The 21,813-nt window shown below is 36.6% G+C and overlaps 1 protein-coding gene across 3 annotated transcripts; it reads left to right on the top strand.

Moving 5' to 3' along the window:
• The first annotated feature begins 491 nt into the window (after positions 1 to 491).
• mybl1 (v-myb avian myeloblastosis viral oncogene homolog-like 1) lies at positions 492 to 15,014 on the top strand. Of its 3 annotated transcripts, none has more exons than XM_067435406.1 (16): positions 492 to 582; positions 3,228 to 3,330; positions 3,530 to 3,601; positions 4,246 to 4,338; positions 5,946 to 6,166; positions 6,268 to 6,454; positions 6,645 to 6,722; positions 7,099 to 7,197; positions 7,832 to 8,062; positions 9,461 to 9,823; positions 9,905 to 10,047; positions 10,141 to 10,255; positions 11,547 to 11,657; positions 11,798 to 11,911; positions 12,029 to 12,208; positions 12,873 to 15,014. In XM_067435406.1, the coding sequence occupies exons 1-16, from the start codon at positions 527 to 529 to the stop codon at positions 12,996 to 12,998; spliced, it is 2,292 nt and encodes a 763-aa protein (XP_067291507.1). In that variant the 5' UTR covers positions 492 to 526; the 3' UTR covers positions 12,999 to 15,014. The 3 variants fall into 3 exon arrangements, with proteins under 3 accessions (XP_067291507.1, XP_067291509.1, XP_067291508.1); XM_067435407.1 differs by having other exon boundaries at positions 537 to 940; XM_067435408.1 differs by lacking the exon at positions 7,099 to 7,197.
• The last annotated feature ends 6,799 nt before the right edge of the window (positions 15,015 to 21,813 follow it).

Here is a 21,813-nt window from a genome sequence, read left to right as displayed (position 1 = left end):
GAATGAATGAATGAATGAATGAATGAATGAATGCATTTATTTAGCGCTTTTATTTGTACTAAGGTACACCCAAAGCTCTGGGTGCCAAACAAAGCAGATATTCACAATTCTAACCCTCCGAAGACCAAATAAAATCACAAAATATCCGCCAGAGGGCAGCATAGGGCAGCAAAACTGTACCGTGTTCCGTTCAGAGATCAATTTTACTTTGCAGTGATATAGCTTATATTATAATATTCAAACCCTGCCAATAACACGCTACGATATATCTTTAATTGATTTATTGAAATATAAAAAGTCCCCAGCAAACATACTAAGTAATACTAAATAAAACTAAGTAACTAGCTACATGTAAATAAAAAGGGCGTCAGTGAGTGTCACAGTCCAGTGGCTGTTCAACAAGAGCGCGCTACTCCGCCTTCCTTTTTCCGCCAATCAGCGACGAGGCCGCGTGCGCAGATTCAAACCCGTTTCCGGAAGAAGGCTGGGCGCGAGATTCGGCGGGATGGACAAAAAATGAAACAGAATGAGTGGAAAAAACACACGCGCTGAGAACATAGGACAGAGTGACAGTACAGAGGGGTGTGTGTGTGTTCAAGGCGGGCAAGACTAACACAGTTATATTTATGGATTTTCTTCCTTTACCATTTTGAGATCACACTAGAAGTTCTCTCTTTTTTACTTTGATTATTTAATAATAATAATTTTGGAAGGGCATTTTTTATTCTCTTATATTTATTGCATAAGGGCTCTCGGGGATGAAACTGTACGGATCTGAAGCTTTTCGCGGACCCATGTGTGGCATTGGCATGTGTGGATAAATGTCATCTGTGTGTTTTGATTTCAAGAAGAATCGCAACATTGGATGTTATAAAGACATTTTCTTTTGAAAAGAACTGGACTTGAACTTAGTTGACATGGCCAATATGAAGTCTCGCAGGTGAGATGATGGATCGTATTTAGTGCTTTGTGAACTAAACCAAATTCAAAAAGCTAAATCAATCTTAATTTAATTAAGTAATTATTATTATCATTTTATGGATTGTGTACAAATGTACAGATCGTATGTTGATGCACAACTTAAAACATCGGGAGGAATTAATTATGTATAGTATGGAGTTGTTTGTGTCGCAACAGAAATCGCTATGGCAACAATAAAGACCTAAATAACAATAATGAACCATTTAAAACATAAATAAATTATAATATTTAACATGATATGACAGGTCCCTATGACGCTTCACGTTGCACCTGCTGATCGTCGAGGTTGATCATGATCTAAATACTGACTCCTTTGTTCAAAAAAACATGTATTATTGCTAGTACCGCCATAATGTTTCCTCATGCCAAATGTCATTCGTCAAACAGTTTCAAATGTTTACGATAAATGTATTATGTTAGCCTGAATGCTAGCGGTTAGCCTGCCCTGGCACGTTCTCTATTGAACAGTAACAGGCGAAGTGAACTAGCATGCTAACCAGCTATTTCATAATTTCTGAAGTAATTTTAGTCAAAAAATTAAACGAAACAAGTCACAAGTAAATAAAATGCACGTTCAATTTTATTTTAAATTTATTTTGTTGACTTTAAATGTGTTTTAAATTAATCTACAAGTAAGAGTGATCACAAAACAGAAATGGGGGAAGGTTGCCGATTTAGAGGATTATAGTATTAGATGAAACAGTCCTGATGCCTTAGGACATTACATAATAACTACAGATCACTAACATTAATGTATAAAATCAGATTATTAAAGGAGATCTGGAATATGTAATCGCTTTCTTTTTGTAAACATTTGCATATGTTTGCAATATTTTACACTTGCATCATCCTGAAAAGGTATTAAGTGTAGCCTATACATTTTCATGATTTAGAGGTATTTAGGGGGTATTTGTTATATGTTACAGTAACTGGAAATTAATATACAACTCATATTTATAATAGGTTGATAGCTGTTCAAACACATTTATGTGTATAGAGATGCACACGAAATATGGAAATATTTATTAATGTGTATTTGAGTAGTAATAAAGGAGCAAGCATATTCATTTTGTACGTAATGCTTTCCACACTTACTCACATCTAGTTTTGTTTATAAAACTATGCGAGTAAGATTTTCCAAATTATGATGTTCATGAAGGACGCTGACATACAGCTTTCTTGCTGTGCCTAAACAAACATGACCATGATGTAACTTATGGATGAATGAAGATTTGAACACTGTGGGGTTCGGTAAATTGCTGTCAGACTTTAATGGAAGATATTTGAATGTAATTTCAAAGAGAAGACCAACTGAAGGCCTTAATCTGACTGAGTGGATTTGTCGTTTGTACAGATTTGGTCAGCCTCCTGACTGAATGATGCAAGCAAATCACCTCTGAAGTAAAATGGGCTTGTTTATAACCTCACCTCTGAAACACTTCTTTCATCTGGTGGCTTGTAATACAGAGAGCCAATGTTTCAATGATAAACATGCAGACTGGCAGCAAGAAGGATTTTAGACTTCCATATTTGTACCACTTTAGTCAAAGTTGGACTTAAGCCTAAAAATACGCCTAAACAGATTTCCTCACAACTTTAGACTTTGCAGCAAGGAATTCTGGTTGAATGTGCTGTTGCATATTTCTTTAATGATTAGACCTGCTGCCTTGTTTTTCAAGAATATCTTTTAGCTTTACAGCAAATAAAGCTTGAGCTTTGTTTATGTTGACAGTCACCTAGCATCGGATAAATGGTTTTCCATTAAGTTTGTGCTCTGGTATCCCAGGGAGACTTAACTACCCTGTGCATGGTGTTGATTAAATACTCTCTACCTCACTGCATTAGTGAAATGTTACCAGGCAACAAGGCATTCCTATAGACTGAAGTGTTGGGCAAAGTGACTCACTTTAAATTACTTTAGAATAACATTGTTTTTTTCTATGTATATTAATGGGTAGACTCTTGGATAGTGGACAAAAATAATATATAGCCTATGTTCAAATAAAAACAAAACAAGTTATGAATGCAAAAACCAGCGCACTGGAATAATTTGAATACTTCTGGAATTCACTTGTAGCTTGTTTTGCTTGCTTGCAGACTAATTATACTCAGGCATGTCCTGTTTAATGAGAGAGCTGCTTTTCTAAACTGTTTGCATCTTAGATGATTGATCAAGCTTGTCTGCTCACTGGTTTGTGTCAGAATAGTTTGACTCTTCCTTTTCTGTTTGTGTTTCATGACTGCAGTGAAGATGAGGACGATGATCGCCATTCTACAGATCCTGACAGCAGCAGGGACCCCAAGAGTTCTAAAAAGACCCTGTGCAAAATTAAATGGTCCCGGGATGAGGTACTTAATACATGAATTCTAATTTGCAACCAGTTCCACATATGCTATTTTAAGCTTCAAATGAGATAATACTTGCTCTTTGGGTTTCTATGATGAAACAGGAAGGGGTGGGAATTGCTAAAGTGTTCTTAGTGCTGCTGTAACAGTGGGCTAGTTGTGTCTGAGATGGAAAACTTCATGATCTCTATTTCATAAACAGGATGAGAAGCTAAAGAAGCTTGTTGAGCAACAGGGAACCGATTCTTGGAAATTAATTGCCAATTATTTCCCGGTAAGTAACTCGCTGAATCAGATGCAAAATCATGACTTAGAAAGTGTTTTTAAAATTGTGTGCTGGAATAATAAAATCTGTTAGTCTAGTTGTAATATGAATGATTTATTATTTCACATATTTATTATCTTTCTGTGGAAGAATAGATTTTCTGAAGTATTTAAAGTACTTAAAATATTTATATAATATCAATATTTATATAATTGTCTACATCTTGAATCTATGTTCCAAACCATGTTTTTGTCTTATCCTGAATCAATACAGTACACCTACGTATATTAAGTGTAAATATTCAGATTATTATACAGTGTGGAGTAGCATAGTGATGTTCTTCTGCAAGATACATGCAGTTTTATATAATAACCGCTAGAGAACAAAAAGTTACATAGTGTAACAAATAAACAATTTATGCAAAGTAGGCGAAAGGTGAACTTTAAAAAATAACTAAGAAGCCACATATTAAGTTCTAACTTTAGACTAAAAATACTGTTGCAAATGGAAAGTCTAGATAGAATTTCAGCAGAACTATTGTTACATTTATATTGTATTATTAGTGACAGGTCTTTGTGTTAGTAAAGATGTTATTATAGGTGTATGTGTACTAGCTGGAGGTGTTGATGTGGGATTTTGTTGCACTTTGACAGACAAGGACAGATGGTCAATGTCAGCACCGTTGGCAAAAGGTGCTCAACCCGGAGCTGGTGAAAGGACCCTGGACAAAAGAGGAGGATCAGAGGGTAAGACGAGCTGGGTGTTCTGTGTCCTCAGAGCAAGACAGAGATGGATGGATAAATGATGAAAGATGAATGATCAGGAAAGGCGTGATGATCTCATGGTCTTGATTCTGAGTTTTAGAATGTAAATGTCATTGTCCTCCTCTACCATCCAAAGAACTGAAAGCTTTTGTTGCAGTATCCTTACAACACACTGTTTAGAAGTTGCATGACAACATTCCAGAAGAACTGACGCTGTTATAAATGCAAGAGGTCTCTTTCTGCCCTATTCGTTTCACATTGTACATATACATTGTACAAGTTGTACATACTCTTCTGTTCAAAGGTTTGGGTTTCAGGTTTCAGTCAGATTTTACACATGTGTATAATGGGCTAACATATGCGCTGTTATTGATACAGTTCCTGCATGTGCACTGTAATAAATTAGAAACATACAAACACTTGTAAATGCTGATGGTGAGGAATTACAGTTTAAACATCTCATAATGTACCTCAAACTGAATAGCATCACTGAGAAACGTCCTGCTCAAGGTTTGGGTTGAATAACTAGTTCTTCCAATGTTTCATCAATTCAGACTCGTGCTGGGATTGATGTAAAATCAATGTCATCGTTACTGTCTTTAAAGTGTGTACTATCGTTGAGCTTTAGGAAGCCTCCGGATGGAGCTAGATGGTAATGTGTGTGTTTCCGAAATATGCGCTGTACGCAGTAGATCAATCACAATAGACTGGGCCATCTGACCAATCAGTGCAGTAGGTTCGCGGAAAGGATGGATCTAGAGAGTCGTTTAAGAATAATTGAATGTATATGTGCAATGTATATTATATATTATGAGAAATGTTTTGACCTTTTATATATGTCAACCGGTTGTTGGAAAATTCCAAAGCTAAATTAGGAAACTTTCAAATAGCTTAATAGGGGCACTTTAATGATTTTGAAAGAAGTCTTTTTATGCTCATGAATTTGATCAAAATACAATAAAAGCAGTAATATTGTGAAATTTTATTACAATTTAAAATAACTGTTTTCTGTTTAATTATATTTTAAAATTCTATTTATTCTTCAGTATCATTGCTCCAGTTTTCAGTGTCACATGATTCACATGATGATGATTTGACACTCATAAAAAATGTCTTATTGTTATTGTTGAAAACAATTGTGCTGCTTAATATGTTTGTGGGAACCGATAAATTGCTTCCAGGATCCTTTGTTCAAAAGAACAACATTTATTTTTTTGAATAAAAATCTTTTGTCAAATTATAAATGTTGACGGTCTCTTTTGATTAATTTAATGCGTCCTTGCTAAATAAAACATTAATGTAATTTTTAAAAGTCTTAATGATCCTAATATAGTTCTAAATATAAAGATGCAAAATGTGCAATCTATAATTTAGGTTTAGTTTAGCTCCTGAAAATAAAAATTGGGGGGAAATCTCAGTTTGTCTAATTTTATGTCAGTTCAGAGACCAGGGTTGACTGTTCTGTCGAGATTCAATCATTTAGAGTTCTTCCTTGCAGATTTTGAAAAACTATTAATATGGATGGAGTTCCAAATGGAGAGGATATTTTATAACCCTAGTGCCATATTTTGTTTCTGATCTCTCCACAGGTGATTGAGTTGGTTCACAAGTATGGGCCCAAACGGTGGTCAGTGATTGCCAAGCACTTACAGGGCCGCATAGGCAAACAGTGCAGAGAGCGCTGGCACAATCACCTCAACCCAGAAGTGAAGAAATCCTCCTGGACCCAGGAAGAAGATCGAATTATCTATGAAGCACATAAACGACTGGGCAACCGCTGGGCTGAGATCTCAAAGCTGCTGCCTGGAAGGTAAATATTTCTTATTTTTAATCTAAAGTTATAGAGAATATAGAATAGCAGTGTTCTTGTGTATGCCAAAGAGTCACATTTACCTTACTGTACGTTTATAGGACGGACAACTCCATTAAGAATCATTGGAACTCCACCATGCGCAGGAAGGTGGAACATGAGGGTTACTTGCAGGAGGGCAGCAAGAGCTACAGCAGTGAACCAGGCCAGAAGAAACGGCCCAAATCCAGCCCAGCTGTGGAATATACACATAGCCAAAATCAGCGGATCTTGAACAGCCGATCACAGGTGATAGCACTCACAAGAATAATGTAGCATACTTATTTTTTCACTTTGTAGATGTTATAGAATGCTTAACTTACCCTTCTATCAGTGATTTTTATAGATAATAATTTATATTTAGGGATGCACAATATATTGATAGCATATTGAGTTTTTTAAAAATGTATTTTGCTTTCATGTTGTTCTTGATTGGCAGCCGCCCAGATATCCGTATGGTTCGCCAAGTGACCAGTGTATGGAAAACATTAGTGTCGGGATCTCAAGCTTTATGACAGTAAGTCCTTTGGTGCAGTTCTCATGGCATGCTTCAATCTTCTCTATTTCTGAACTTTCTGCTTTCTGAGGTCTGTTCGTCTTCTCTATAAATAAAAACAATCGACTCATGTTTGTTGGTAATTGTTTAATCTGCATGTATGTGGTGTGGTGTTTTAAACTGGTCCATATTTGAATTTCACCAATGTCATTTTACACATTTGAATCTAAATGTATTGACATTTAATCTAATCTAGTACAATGAATGTAAACTACATCAGCATCCCGTGGTTTTTTGCTTGGTGAAATTCAGGGCCTCAAAAGTCTCGTGAAATTATCAGAAAACTTTGTCTCAGTCTCTCTTTCCGCCTCTTCCTCCCGATTCTTCTTCCTCACAGCCGTGCCATGACGACCCAGACAAAGAGAAAAGAATTAAGGAGCTAGAGCTGTTGCTAATGTCAGCTGAGAGTGAAGTCAGAAGACATTCGGGCCCTCGTGTAAGAAACACCTGTGTGTGTAGAATAGTGCGCTATTGGTTCCCCCCATTCCCATCTTACTCCCACCCTCATTTCTAGCTGTGCTTAGTAAATCTTGCCCGCCATCACTGCCTCCCTGCCTCACACCATCCTTTATTAACTAAAACTACAGAATGACCGCTTTGAAGTTGAGCTTTTATTAAAAGCATGTTTTTATATGCTTATTTATTAGTTGTATTATTGTATGCATATTACAATACAACTAATAACTTTATAATCTTATCTTTAAAAAATCATATTAATACAATACATTGACACAGTTCATGTATTATTATATATTTAAATTTTCTAAATGTTTTTCTTTGTGGGTTCTTTTCTAAATACATTTAGTAGATTAATGAAATGTAATTATTTATTCACAATTTCCCTGTGAATAGTCAGCCTACTGTCTATCATTACCATACTATCATACTAGTGTTTAACAGAGATTTTAGCATATGGTCAACTAGTAATATGAAACTCAGGTTTATTGGCACAGATGTGTTTGCTTTTTCAGTTTAACTCTCCCCTCCACATCACTGCAGCTTATCTTTTTCTTTAGATCTTTTCTTATGATAAACTCCCTCACTGACCTCAATGGTTTGGTCTTATACAGAATCCAGAGAGCTACTCCAGCTGGTCAGACAGCCTGCCCGATGATACTGTCACCACCACTGATAGTATGGATGACAGAGGGGTGGAGCTGTGCCGTTTAGAGGAGGGCCAGCCTGCTAGGATCCCTCTGCCTGTCTCTCCTAGCAAGTTCCTAGCTGCTGAGGCCAGTGCTGTGCTGTCCACACTAGAGACCATTCCAGAGTTTGCCGAGACCATGGAGCTCATTGACTCAGTAAGTATAATATATAGACTGTATTGCCAAAAGTATGGATTTCTGGAGTTCCAATCACTTCCATGGCCACCAGTGAATAAAATCAAGAACCTAGGCATGTAGACTGCTTCTACAAATATTTGTAAAAGAATGGATTGCTCTCAGGAGCTCAGTGAATTCAAGTACCATGACTGGTTGCCACCTGTGCATTAAGTATATTGGTGAAATTTCCTCACTACTAAATATTCCACGGTAAACTGTTAGTGGTATTATAACTGGATGCAATTAGGAATTACAGCAACTCAAAAAATTACAGAGGCGGGCTAACGCATGCTGACGTGCATAGTGCACAGAAGTCACCAACTTTCTGCAGTCAGTAGCTACAGACCTCCAAACTTTGTGTTGCCTTCAGATTAGCTCAAGAACAGTGCGTAAAGAGCTTCATGGAATGGGTTTCCATGGCCGAACACCTGCATCCAAGCCTTACATCACCAAGTGCAATGCAAAGCGTTGGATGCAGTGGTGTAAAGCATGGCGTCACTTGACATTAAGGCAGTGAAGACGTGTTCTCTGGAGTGACAAATTACGCTTTTCTGTCTGTGAATCCGATGGATGAGTCTGAGTCCAAGTCTAAAGTTTGGTGGAGGGGGGTTATGGTGTGGGTGTGCTTTTCAGGGGTTGGGCTTGGCCCTGACCCTTAGTTCCAGTTATAGGAACTCTTAATGCTTGAACATACCAAGATATTTTGGAAAATGTCATGCTCCCACAACTTTGTGGGAACAGTTTAGGGATAGACCTTTCCTGTTCCAACATGACCTGCATTACAATGATATAATTTCTGGATGATATTAACTGGCCAATACCAGTAAGTTGATCATTATTTTCATTTTATTGGTGATTGGTTTGATTAAATAAATTAAAAATTAAACACTTAAATACAAAAGTCAATTATTTTAAATGCTAATTCTCACAGCATTATAGTGTTCAGTATAAAAAAATGTATATTCATTTGACAGTATTTCACTTACTTATTTACTTATTTACAGTATAGTACACAATGTAAAAAAAAAAGTCTTTGGTCATTTTTGAGCGAGATGTTAATGTTTTCACATTCAATGAATCATGCTAAGCTATGCTAAAAGTTCTACCGCCAGATCCGGAGATTAACTGAATGGATTAGAAAATGGTAAAACTCAACTGTTTAACTCTAGAGGAGTTGGAACAATTTTAGAAAAATATGTATTGTTTAAAAAGAGGCAGTATTTTGGTTAGGTAAGTTATAATATATGTTACAGATTTCATGCATTTATTCACTGTATTCTGACAAAATACTATATTTTACTAATATATTGTTTACATATAATTTACTCAATAGGCATTGTAAAGTAAGGTAATCATGTGTATGTTTTGATGCTGCAGGACCCTTTGGCCTGGAGTGATGTAACCAGCTTTGATATTTCTGAAAGAGGCTCCTCCCCAAAACCTGCTAACCCAACTGATGTTTGTCAGAACCTGGAAAGGTGCACAGAAAGCCTTGCATACTCCATAAATGCTCCCACTGTCTCAGGGCAGTGTGCTTCAGTGAACCAGGGCAAGTCTTTGGCTCTCTCCAACACCAGCATTAACAGATTTAGCTCTCAACCAGCATCCATGATAAGAAAGAAGAGGAGAGAGAGAGAGGATCAGTCTGTAGATGAAAGGAACTGCGCTGCTTTTATAGACAACGGTGGGAACTCTCCAAAAAACACCCCTGTCAAAGGCTTGCCATTCTCCCCCTCTCAGGTATGGGTATGTTTATAACATTTCATATCTTTTAAAGCACAAAAAAGTTGAATTTGAATGAATCCACAAATTTCTATTTAGTTTTTCAATGTGTCCGGTGGTGAGCCCTTGAGCCTCGACAATCCTGCTCTTACATCCACTCCAGTGTGTGGACAGAAATGCCTCCTCAATACACCCCACCACCAGAGAGAAACCACACCAAAACACCAGAAGGAAAATGCAGGGTCAGGGCATATTCTTCACCTCTGCGGTTTGAGAATATCGAGCTGACAATTTCAGAATCAAGAAACAACTAATAGTATTTTTTGTCTTCACAGATTTAGGACCCCAAAACTTCATAAAAATATTATAATCCACACTCCAAGAACACCCACACCTTTCAAAAACGCATTGGCTGCCCAGGAGAAGATGCACGGCCCATTAAGAATGGTGGTACGTCCCAAGACCAGATTTACTAAACGGGGCAAATAAGCGTGAGAGCTCAAATCCAAAAAAGTGCGGATGGGAGTGGAAAGTTCTGTGTGTGATCTACTGTTGATGCATACATTAAAGAACACAGATTTCTATGCTGAACAACACAGTCTACCAAGATTAGTGAAAATTAGACTCTGGTTTAAGAGTCTTTTTTTGCGGTAAATAAAGGCGCAAATACCAGTAAATTGACTAGCACAAACCTTAGTAAATCACCTAGCTTGATTAATTTAAATACTCTCCTCCAATAAGTTTTGCATCTGAACGGGAAACTACTACAAAAGCATATGCAATAAGGTCGGCCGCATAAATGATTAGTCCATACCTTTACAGCAATAAAATCTGCATAAAATAGAGGCAATACAACAAATACTTGTATCATGTATAAATAAAATTTAACATACATTTTTATTTTACATTAATGTTTTATTTTATAATTGGATATTTTTATATATTAAATGTAATGTATTTTATTATATTTATTTTTTATATTTAGTTTTAGTTTTCATTAGAATCAATTATTTTATATTACGTATATGCTATTATAGTATTTAGTAATATTTTTAATTTTTTAAGATTTTTTTATACTTACATTTTATTTTAGTGTAAGTTTTAGTAATTTTGTTGGGGGTTTTTGTGGCATATTTATTAGTTTTTTATTTTATTTATTAGATTGTTTTATAAATTTTATTTATTTATTTCTATGGAGCCCCTAAAGGGACGGTGAAGAAAAATTATGGGAGGAAAAATTATCCCTTATCGCTCCCTGATAAACGTTTTGTTCACTCACAAAGAACTCAAAAGTTTTGCGAGTGGAGGCAAAGTTTTTTTGGGGGGAACAAAAGATTTGCAAGCGAATGCAAAAGCATTGACTTATTATTTTTCCTCCCATCTTATATTTTTTCCACCACCATGAACCCAATAGGGTCTCTGTATATTTCAGTTAGTTGCTACTAAGTTTTCCATCCAATATTTATATTAAACTTTATTTCAGGTTTATTTCAATTAATGATATTTAATAGTTTTAGTTAGCAATAACAACCCTGATTAGAATGATGTAGGAGATGCTTAACCGTCCTGAAACAAATGTCACAATGCAAAAAATTGTCTTAGCGATCCTAAAAACAGGTTTTATTTTTCTTTATTTTAAGACTAAATATGTCTTGACAGATTTAATGAAATTCACCTAAAAAGGCTCTTCATGTGTCTGCTTCAGCCACTAATTTGTCTTTTGATATATTGGTGTGTTCAGCCCCAACCACTGGCACTTCTTGAGGAGGACATCAGAGAGGTTCTGATAGAGGAAACAGGGTCTGACATCTTCACACAAGTGCAGAACCATCTTCAGTACAGATCTTACGAGGTACTGGCCACTTTCTTACATACCCGTTTTTATAGTCATGCAATTAGGTTTAGTCCTGAAGATTTAGATTTTGAAGGTTTCATCTGATGTTAACTCTTACATCTCTTTATTTTATTTTTAAACTCATTTGTGGTTCACAGCAGATAGATGCTCCTGCAAGGAAAGTGAGGAAGTCCCTGGTATTGGACAGCTGGGAAAAAGACTGTTTGAATGTACAGCTGTTTCCCCAACAGCAGATTAACAACAATGCAGTGGTAAGAGCATTATCATACTCTACTAGCTAATGAAGCGTCATTAGTGTTTTTCTGTTTTGAGTTTTAATTTAATTTTCCCTCTTAACCCACCATCTTTGCCCTTCTTTTTCCACATAGCCTCACAGTGACGGCCTGTTGACCAGATCCATGCTCTTGATGCCATTGAGCGAGAGAGAGGAGAACTCTTGCTCTCAAGCGTCACTGAAGGATTCACTTTCCATAGTATGTTCCCTTAGCCCACAGAGCAAGAGAGAAAACATGACCCAAAGGAGCCCACCTTACCAAACACCCACTCCGGTAATTTACTCTAATTTGTTCCCTGTCCATCAAAAGCAAAGGATATGACATGACATTAATCTCCTTATAGTGATTGTGTTGCAGTTAACACATAATCAACTCAAATAATCCTCAGAAATGTAGCATTTTTATAATTCAATATATGTATTTCTTTTGTTATAAACATGAATATAATATAAGACCATTGGTCAAACCAGTGTTATTTCAGTATTATTTGTATACTAGTTTAATATTTACTATTTTGAATTGGCTTTTATATCAAAATTTTATGTTTTGTAAAAAAATAAAAATAATAATAATTATATATATACATTTGTTCGTATTTTGAATAAGCTTTTATTTTAATATTTTGAATTTAAGTTTTTTTATATTTCTATAGAGCTTTATTATTATTTTTTATAATTTAATACTTTAACTTAAACCTATTTTATTTCGGGTAGTTGCAAATGACTCATATATCAAATGTCATATTAAGATCAATGTTTTATTTTTGTTTTAGTAATTTAGTATTTCAACTTAAACTTATTTGATTACAGATTGTTGCCAAGAAAAAATGCTTAGGTTAATTTTTTTATAATTATAATGATAATACTTATAATAATTTGTAGATTTAGTTAACAATAACAACACTTCAATCTCAAAAACCTATTTTCTTATCTACCAGGCCAATGGCGATTGGGAGGCAGTGGTTTTTGGGAAAACGGAGGATCAGCTGATCATGACGGAGCAGGCCAGGCGTTACTTAAACACCAACCCCACTGCCTGCATTTCCAGAGCTCTTGTCCTTTAAACATCACTTCTGCACTACAGCAAACCGCTCTCTTTTCCTCGATCACACCGACATTTAACCTCTCCGACAATCTGGTGTAAGAAACAGAAACACTCACTATGATGTTTGCTAAACACCTACTGATATAACAATGTATACCGCTTAGGATTAAAAAGAACGTATTTGGAAATGTAATCAAAATACAAATAGCACTAGATTTGCAGGATTTAGCTAACAGTATTTTAACATAGTTATTTCTATCCATTTTTAGCCGTCAAAAGTGTGCTGATTTTAAGGGCTGCTTTTCAATGAACTTTTTTAAAGAAGGAAAATATTCAGATAGTTTTTAAGCTCTTTTTAGAGGTTTTTCGAGACTGGTGTTAAGGATAGGAGAGCACTGGCAGTGTTGCACTACTGTGGTTGTTTGTTAGGGTGAGGAGCAGAGACAGTGTTGAGGAGTAACTGGATAGCACTTGCAACGTAATCGTTTCCGCTCCAAACATGACAAATGTTCCACCCCGATTATTATTATTTTATTTTTTTACGAGTAGGACACTCACTGAATGTATTGTATAGTGTGAATTTGCTAAGTTAACGTCTACTGGAAGGTACCTCAAACATTTTGTTTTTTGTTTTCCATAATTGTTTTGCTGTAAAGTGAAGGTTGTCGAAATGATTTATACTTCGAACATCTGGAGAGACGTAAAATCGACTTTGCAACCGAAGTCTAAATGCAGCATAGTTGCTGCTTATGAAATTGTTCTCCGTTTAGCCAAAATCATGTTTGGTACAGATGCCAATGCGCACGTCGCATTATAAATAACACGTTCCAAGAACAGATACATAGGTGAGATTTGTTTGTTTAGATCTGTAGGTTCTATTTATTAAATCTTTACTAATTTATTTATTTCAAATATATAAAGAAAATCTCTAATTATATTTCTCTTCTGTTAAAGATTTGACTACCTTCCATCACATATTTCTGATTTCAATAACACTGCCACTAATTTCTTGGCCTGTACAGTAAATTTACCATCCTTTCAAAGGTTCCGTCCTCTTTACACCAATTGGTTGACCGTAAAAGTAGCAGCATTCAGCCTCCAAATGTGGGGAAATTGCACTTTTAAATATATAAATGTTGGTTTGTCATTTATCTATTGTTTTACGCCCTCTGTAGTGTTTACGTTTTGTTTTATGTTATTCAGTGGTTGCTGAATGTATTTAAACATATCATTAACACTGACGGGTCAAGGATGACATCCGAAGGGGAAAATGATGTAAACGTAGTTCCTCCCTCCGTTTTTCTCGCTCTCAAAAAATGTTCATAAGGTTTTGCTCGCTGCTACTGAGAGTTACAGCAGGAATGGAAACAAGCACAATTGACTGAAGGAAGTGTTGGACAATTGCTTTGCTCTCATGTGAAGTGAAATGTTGAATGAAATGTCATGTTTTATTATTTTATACTAAGAAGAACCCATGTAAAATAGTTTCAGGTTATTTACATTGATAAGTTAGCCAGAGCAATAAAAGACCCTGATGTTAAAGGATTCGGCAGTATTAGCGTTATGTATTGGGGTTTTAACACATTTTTAATAATTTAATAAGATCGTCAATGATTTTTTTGTAAAAAGTTTATTTTTGCTAATTGTAAACCAGATATTACAATGCAAAAACCCTGTATTCAAAGAAACACTACACATTGTGTCCCTCAATGTATCTACGTTACTGAGAGATCCATTTATTTTGGCTCACGTAACTTTGTAGATAACTGCTTAATGTGTTTTTATGTCTTTGTTTGTCTTCATTTTACTGTTTGTCTTTGTATTTTTTCTTTTTTTCTGTAGACTCGAGGGAAGCAAGTATATGTAGCAAACTGACATGCATTAAAACAAGCAGCACACTTTAACTGACATATCTCATGCAAAATGTTACGCATTTGACATATTTTCCGCAAGACAATTATAACCTGCTTGTTTGATATTACAACGAACTTGTCAATAGCTGTTGTCAACTACATACCTAAAAATTAAAAAGAAAATGCTCTTCAAATGTGCGCGTTTGTATTTTTCTTTCTGTAAAATGTGTGATTCTCTGAATTGCACCATGAAACTGATTCAAACAGTATTTAACTTTTTGGTTGACACTTACATCCTTCCCGGGACCTAATTTTTCATCCAATAATCACTTTCTTGTTCATGTCACACTGAAAGACCTCAGAGAGTCCAGTTTCTTCTGAAAGCTGAGTGTTTACAGAGGTAATGGAAGTTGAGGTCTCTTGAGTCGATGGCGATCCCCTGTCACCAGGCCTGGGGGTGCCACAATCTCCGCCCTTGGGGTCCGTGGACCCACACCCTCCCTGAACAACACAGCTCTCCACAGGTCAGCTGCTCTCTCTAAAGAGGCCCACTCGGCCATGAAATAATGTCTTTTGGCTCTATTGTTCTGCATGTCTGTTGGTTTTGCAGGCTCATTCACTCAATTTCCCCTGAATAGAGGGGCGCAAGGCCCCACTGACATGCCTTCTGCTGTTGATGGCCATTACAAGCCTATAACACATGTGCTCTTAAATTTTTCTTTCAAATTCAGAGAACACTTTACTATTGTATTTTTCACACGGTCAATGCAGGTTTGAGATATGTCAAAAGCCTTTTGGGGATAAATTGGTTGGCTGGTTTGGGCTTTTGTAAAGTGCACTGTGTTCTTGATGGCTACTGTAGCCATTTTGGCTCAACGCAAAACAAACACCTGTTATACTTCCTGACAGTGATGGGTAAATTTAGAAAGCACTTTAATCTTTAGGTTGAAATCTAAGCCTTGACCTTGACTGAGGTGATTATTGGTCTACCAGTTGTAAAAAAAAAAAATAATACTTTATTGGTTAGTTTATAAAATGTTGACTATTTGTGATGGCTTTATGTATTTTGGATGTATTTAAAGAAGACAAAGGCAACAACAGTACGTTTTGAATAAGAATGGGGACACAATTAATAAAGACTGCTATTTCTCTAGTGAATAGTCTATTTTGTCTCTATACATGGGTTTAAAAATAGAATATATTGTAAATATGTGGCTGGTTTTTTTTCTGAGAATAATGACCTTTTAAAATCCTTATCCAGTGGCTCGAACAAATGAAAAGTCAAAAAGCCTACTGTAGTGATCATGATTCTACAGTGCCCTGACGAAATAAATCTCTAATATCCTATAGTTACCAGAGAGAATGTCAATTGTCAGTCTTACTTAAAACACAGACAATCACATAATGATGACCAAAACCTATTTCTACTAAGAAGACTTCGCCAGCTGCTTCGCAAAAACAAACCGTGTGTTCCGATTTAAGAGCAGCAAATGACTCTTGTGAACTGGTTCTTTTTAGTGAATCAAAAATATAGCCTAGGCAAATTGAATCAAGAACAAATAACTCTTTTGAGTCGGTTCTTTTAATGAATCGCTCAAGAAGCTTACGAGTTTGCGGCTTTGTATCAGTCTGACGAATCCTTTACTAAATGAACTCACTGAATCCGTTAGATTACTGAATCAACATCTACTCACGGACTGAACTGCGACTTATCATTACTTTCATGATATTCAAATCTACTTTCTTTACTGTCTTTATTCTGCAGAACACAAAATAAAACATTTTAAAGAATGTTGGTTACCAAACCATTTCTGACTTTACAGTATGGACAAAAACACACTTCTAAATATAGCCTAGCCTATATTATTATCCATAGAGCAAAGAAAGCATAGACTATGTTTTGAACCACGTGTGGTTGAGTAAGTGATAAAAGAAATATTTTTTGGGGGTGAACTAGCTCAAACTTACATTAGAAATGACTCCCCCCAAACATACACATTCCAAATGAAGGAAACACCACCCACATGAATAATATTAGTCACTCTTAGTCACTCCCAAATATTATTTCTATTTTACTTTAATAATGAGCTTCCATATAAGCCCATGAGGGAATACCATCATCATGCACACTTGCACATGCATAATATGTAGGTGTCCCAGTGCAGCATGTGGTACAGAGCCATCCTGTGAAGCCCCTCCCTTGGGTCTGTGTGCACATTGCCTGCCATTGTGTTCAGTAGACAGCAGATGGTAGGCTATCGCAGCAGTGACAGACCTAGTCATCTGGCAGGCACCCACAGTTCAGGCGGGAAACACAGGCGTGGTGCTCCGCTGCCAAAGGTGCCTATTAATATAGGTCAGTCTTTCCACTGGTTATGACCGACTGACTGCTGAGAGTTTGGGCACTGAGCTGGCCAGGCACATAGCTATATACTGTAGAGGCTTGAGCTATAAATAAACTCATATAGGTGATTTTTGAGTTTCGAGAGCAAAAGGGGCCCTTGCCATTAAACACAACAGAGGCCTATAGTGTGCTCTGCTTCATGTAGGCTAAGTATGAATGATTCTGCTGTGCACACAGTTTAGCATGTAGTCCATGATCTATGCCAAAATATTAAAAAAATAAATAAAGGTAAGAAAGATAAAAAAGGTTGAGTTTATACCCCTCAAATCTGACTTTATTTCTCAAAATTCTGAATTCATATATTGCTATTTTGAGTTAACTCAGAATTGTGAAATAAGAACGTGGAATTGTGAGATAAAGAGTCACTATTACTTTATTATTATTATCATTATTATTATTAATTCCGAGGCAGAAATGGGCTTCTACAGACCCTGGACTACTAATGATATAGGATGCAACACCAAAACAGACTGTTTGAAATGGCTGTCCTGGTGAGGGCTGGAGGCACCTGGTCAATGGGATGGTGATTATACACAGTGTTCAATGGGTGGGGCAGATATAAGTCTTTCTCCAGACTAGCAGCTGTTCCTCAGGTGATCTGCAGGCGACAGGTGCTGCGAAATGAACACTATTCATGCTTATTTGGCATCTTTTGAAGTTTCTGAAGTGCAGTAGCACATCAAAATGACATCAACATGACATCAACAGTCACTGCATCAGTGGATTAGGGTTAATTAAGTTCTGTAAAAGCCCTGCAAATAGGTCCAGGAGAAAGCTGAAGTAATTGTGACCAGTAAGCCAAGCTTAGCAGATGGCCAAGGCATCTTATTAAGCTAAAACCTGAGATAAGTCATTTACTGGGACTGATTCAAAGGAAACAGTATAGCAAAAGTTAATCTTATAATATATGGCGTGCATGATGAGCATTGCATTTTAAACTGAAGTACAGGGATTTGATTTAGTGCCACCATACATAATGAGTCTGCAAATTACAGAACTTGACGCCTTTCGCATACTGCAAATTATAACTATTTATGCAATAAAAAATGTTTATATAAAATATAAGACAAATATCGAGCAAATATGCTGTTACTTTTGGCACATGTTCCTTATACCAAAAGATTACATGTAGTAGCAGTCTGTGAGTTACAAAGCAGAATAATTGCCCCCAGTCACCCCCAGTTAAGTATCACAGGGTTGTCAATGTAGCTATTAAGATTGCAACAGCTACAGTACTACTTCTAAGCCTTCTGTAAAGGAGTCATTCAATCAGCCTCAGAAGCCCCATTGGTGGCCTCCTGGCAGTGGCTTTTCCTACGGTGCTTGGACAAGATTCTCTGGAGCATGTTGGGAGAGCTGTGTGCCTGGGCCTCACATCTGAGCGCCAGTAAAGCACCCTCCTCCCTATCTTCCCCCCAGGGGACTTGTAGCCTGCCTCTGCTGGGGAACACAAAGAGGAAACAACAAGCACAAAGACCCTGTTTATTCCCAATGACCCAGATTCCAGCGCTTTGACGAGGGGAGATAAGTGACAGGCTGTTCGGTATTGGTCCAGGACCATCTCCAATCACAAGACCACAGCGAGGTTTAATCCACCACACCTTGACCGCTTAAAACAAGACCACAGCGCCTCGAACGCAGAGAGTCATCACATAGGAATTCACACTAGTGAAAAGTGTGAAATTGCACTGGCAGCGTTGTTTTATTGGTTGAGAAATGGCATGAAAAGGCCTTCCATTGAATTCAGAACCATATACAAACATGTTTCCTGCTCTTTTTACGCAGCATCAGTTAAAAGTTTGGAATAGTTACAATTTTTTTAAAATGTTTTTTGAAAGAAGTCTCACCACGGCTGCATTTATTTGATGAAAAATACAGTAAAAAAAGAGTAATATTGTGAAATATTATTACAATATAAAATAACTGGTTTCAATTTGAAAGGATTTAAAAATGTAATTTATTCCTGTGAATTTTCAGCCTAATTAATCCAGTCTTCAGTGTCACATGATCCTTTAGAAATCCTGCTGATACTGATTTGTTGCTCAAGTAACATTTTATATTTGTTTAAGGTTTATTCATGTTTAAATTGTAATAAATATTTCACAATATATCTGCATTTAAAGCATTTTTGATCAAATAAATGTAGCCTTGGAACAAAATTCAACTCAAAAACCTAGCTAGTGTATATAAAGTGCATGAAAGCCATCGGGAAGGGCTCATTGTGCAAGAATTGATCAGGCCTGGTGTGCTATCTGTGTGCATTGTTAGCTAATGAGCTATGAGCCACCTGTTTGGGGACTGGGAGTGTGATGCTGGGAGGGGGAGCAGCTGCCCGTGTGTGTCGGTGGGGGTCGACGGGCGTCAACTTCTGTAATTTGCAGACTCATTATGTATGGTGGCATACTTACCCCGTGCCCTCCCCTAGGATCACGACAGTCCCGGCTTGGTTTGAACTGTGCCGTCGTAGGCCATTCGTAGCTCATCCCTGTAGGAACATAAACAAAAGCTTGAAAGTCACAAAGAAAACAGATTCTGTATTCTCGTATACTGTCCTAAAATGCACCAATTTGTGTAGGCCAAACAAATATATTGCAGTAACCTAGTGCATGAAATTATGCATTAATAGAAAGTAAACATTTTGTCACTCTCTGTGCTTAGTTTCATTTATATGTTTGTCATGACTTAGCTCTGTGACACATGGGACGGGGAAGTAGCCCTGTTGGCCGTCCTGCACGCGACCGGACCACCTCGATTCATGCTTTGAGAGTACTTCAATGACGTCATCCACCCGACGGGCCCCAGTAGTACGGCCCTATGGTGCGGCCACCGAGGCGTGTTGCGGTGTGTTACCACCATCTAGTGGAGCGATGATGACTCATAGAAATAATAGAATATATTATAGATGCATTGGAAATTCAATGTATGCTGCTTATAAGTAACTGTTTGCATTTAAATAGGCTATAAGTGTCTATAATTGGATCATTATTGTAGTGATTATTATGTTTGATTGGGAATGAATTGGGAGGAAGCATCTGTATGTAGAATCACTTGGCACCTCTGAGTCCAAGCATTAATTAATTGAAAGTCTTTGGGATGTGCTGGAAGAGACTAAAGTTTACAGAATGTTTGACTCTTTTATTGCCAATACAAGATTCTGACCAAAATTGATGGACCTCTTGATGGAAATAAAGTATGTGATGTTATTTCCATCAAGAGGTGCCTGCATTTTTCTTGGTTAGGTAGCCTATACTGTATGTATGCCTAGATTCAATATAGCAGTATTTAACAGAGATAATGCCTGTTTGTTATCTGAGGTTTAATAAAAGGAAAAGGAAATGTTTTTGTGTCATATGTAAATTGTACTATTGACAATACTGTATAAATTAGGAAATTATAGGATACTGCTTGGTCTGAACTGTTAAAACAGAAATAATTTTTGTAAATAATTTAAAATTAAATTAATTTATGCATTTAACCGTTCCACATTGTTAAAACAAATGTAATGTATACTGTTTTTAACGTCAACAAATGCAGGTCATAGACACATTAAACAATTTAAGTATGCACAAATAAGCAAAAACGCATGATAAATTGCAAAGGCCTTGTGGAGAGAAAAACGGATGTGAAAACCTGAAACTGTTCATTGCTTTGCATGTAAATGTGCTGATGCATCCTGAGGCCTGTCTGTGAGATACTGACAGAGATCCCTCTGTTTCTGTCTGTCCTTTAAATAAACGCTACTCACTAATCCACTGCCGCTGATATTTAGGACACAGATCTTCTGCAACATTATATTTTGATAATACTGTGGATTATGCATGTTTGAGTTCTGAAATACATATTAGAATGATAAATAAGTACATTTGTGCAAGATTAAGACACAAATATTAGTTCAGATTTAGCAAATAAAATATGCAAATATTTTCAAGCACTCATGCATGCAAACACAATTTATTTTGGGTTTTGAAAAGGTATGTTGGAGTATACATGTATTCTGGCTTTATAATTGTGAGTACACTACACAAAACAACAACAAAACAACAACGATAGATAGATAGATAGATAGATAGATAGATAGATAGATAGATAGATAGATAGATAGATAGATAGATAGATAGATAGATAGATAGATAGATAGATAGATAGATAGATAGATAGATAGATAGATAGATAGATAGATAGATAGATAGAGTCAATACACACCCTGCATCCTCAACACAGCAGTGTTAATTGATTTTGGCATCAAGTGTGCCCTATATTTCTGTCCATTGGCGTGGGGTGTTTGTTTGACTAATGATGCTTTACAAGCCTGACAGATGGGCACTTCCCCTCCCAAAGCCCCCCAGCTGATCTGAGATGGTGTCGGTGGTCAAACACCATCCATCAACTTAAGAGCAGGTTATTATTTTGTTTGGAAAGAGCCATCAACACTGACTCATCCATATTTTGAACATATGGCGTCGTTACTAATTTGGATGAGTGGGGTTTTTTGTGGTCATTTAAATCACTACATCCATAAAGTAACACACCTAAATAAAAATAGCCTCATAATCAGTCAAGAACTACAACAAATCCAA

The sequence above is a fragment of the Pseudorasbora parva genome, chromosome 24 (assembly GCF_024679245.1).
Source record: "Pseudorasbora parva isolate DD20220531a chromosome 24, ASM2467924v1, whole genome shotgun sequence".
Lineage (NCBI taxonomy): Eukaryota > Metazoa > Chordata > Actinopteri > Cypriniformes > Gobionidae > Pseudorasbora > Pseudorasbora parva.
This window is presented reverse-complemented; position numbering and strand designations above follow the sequence as displayed.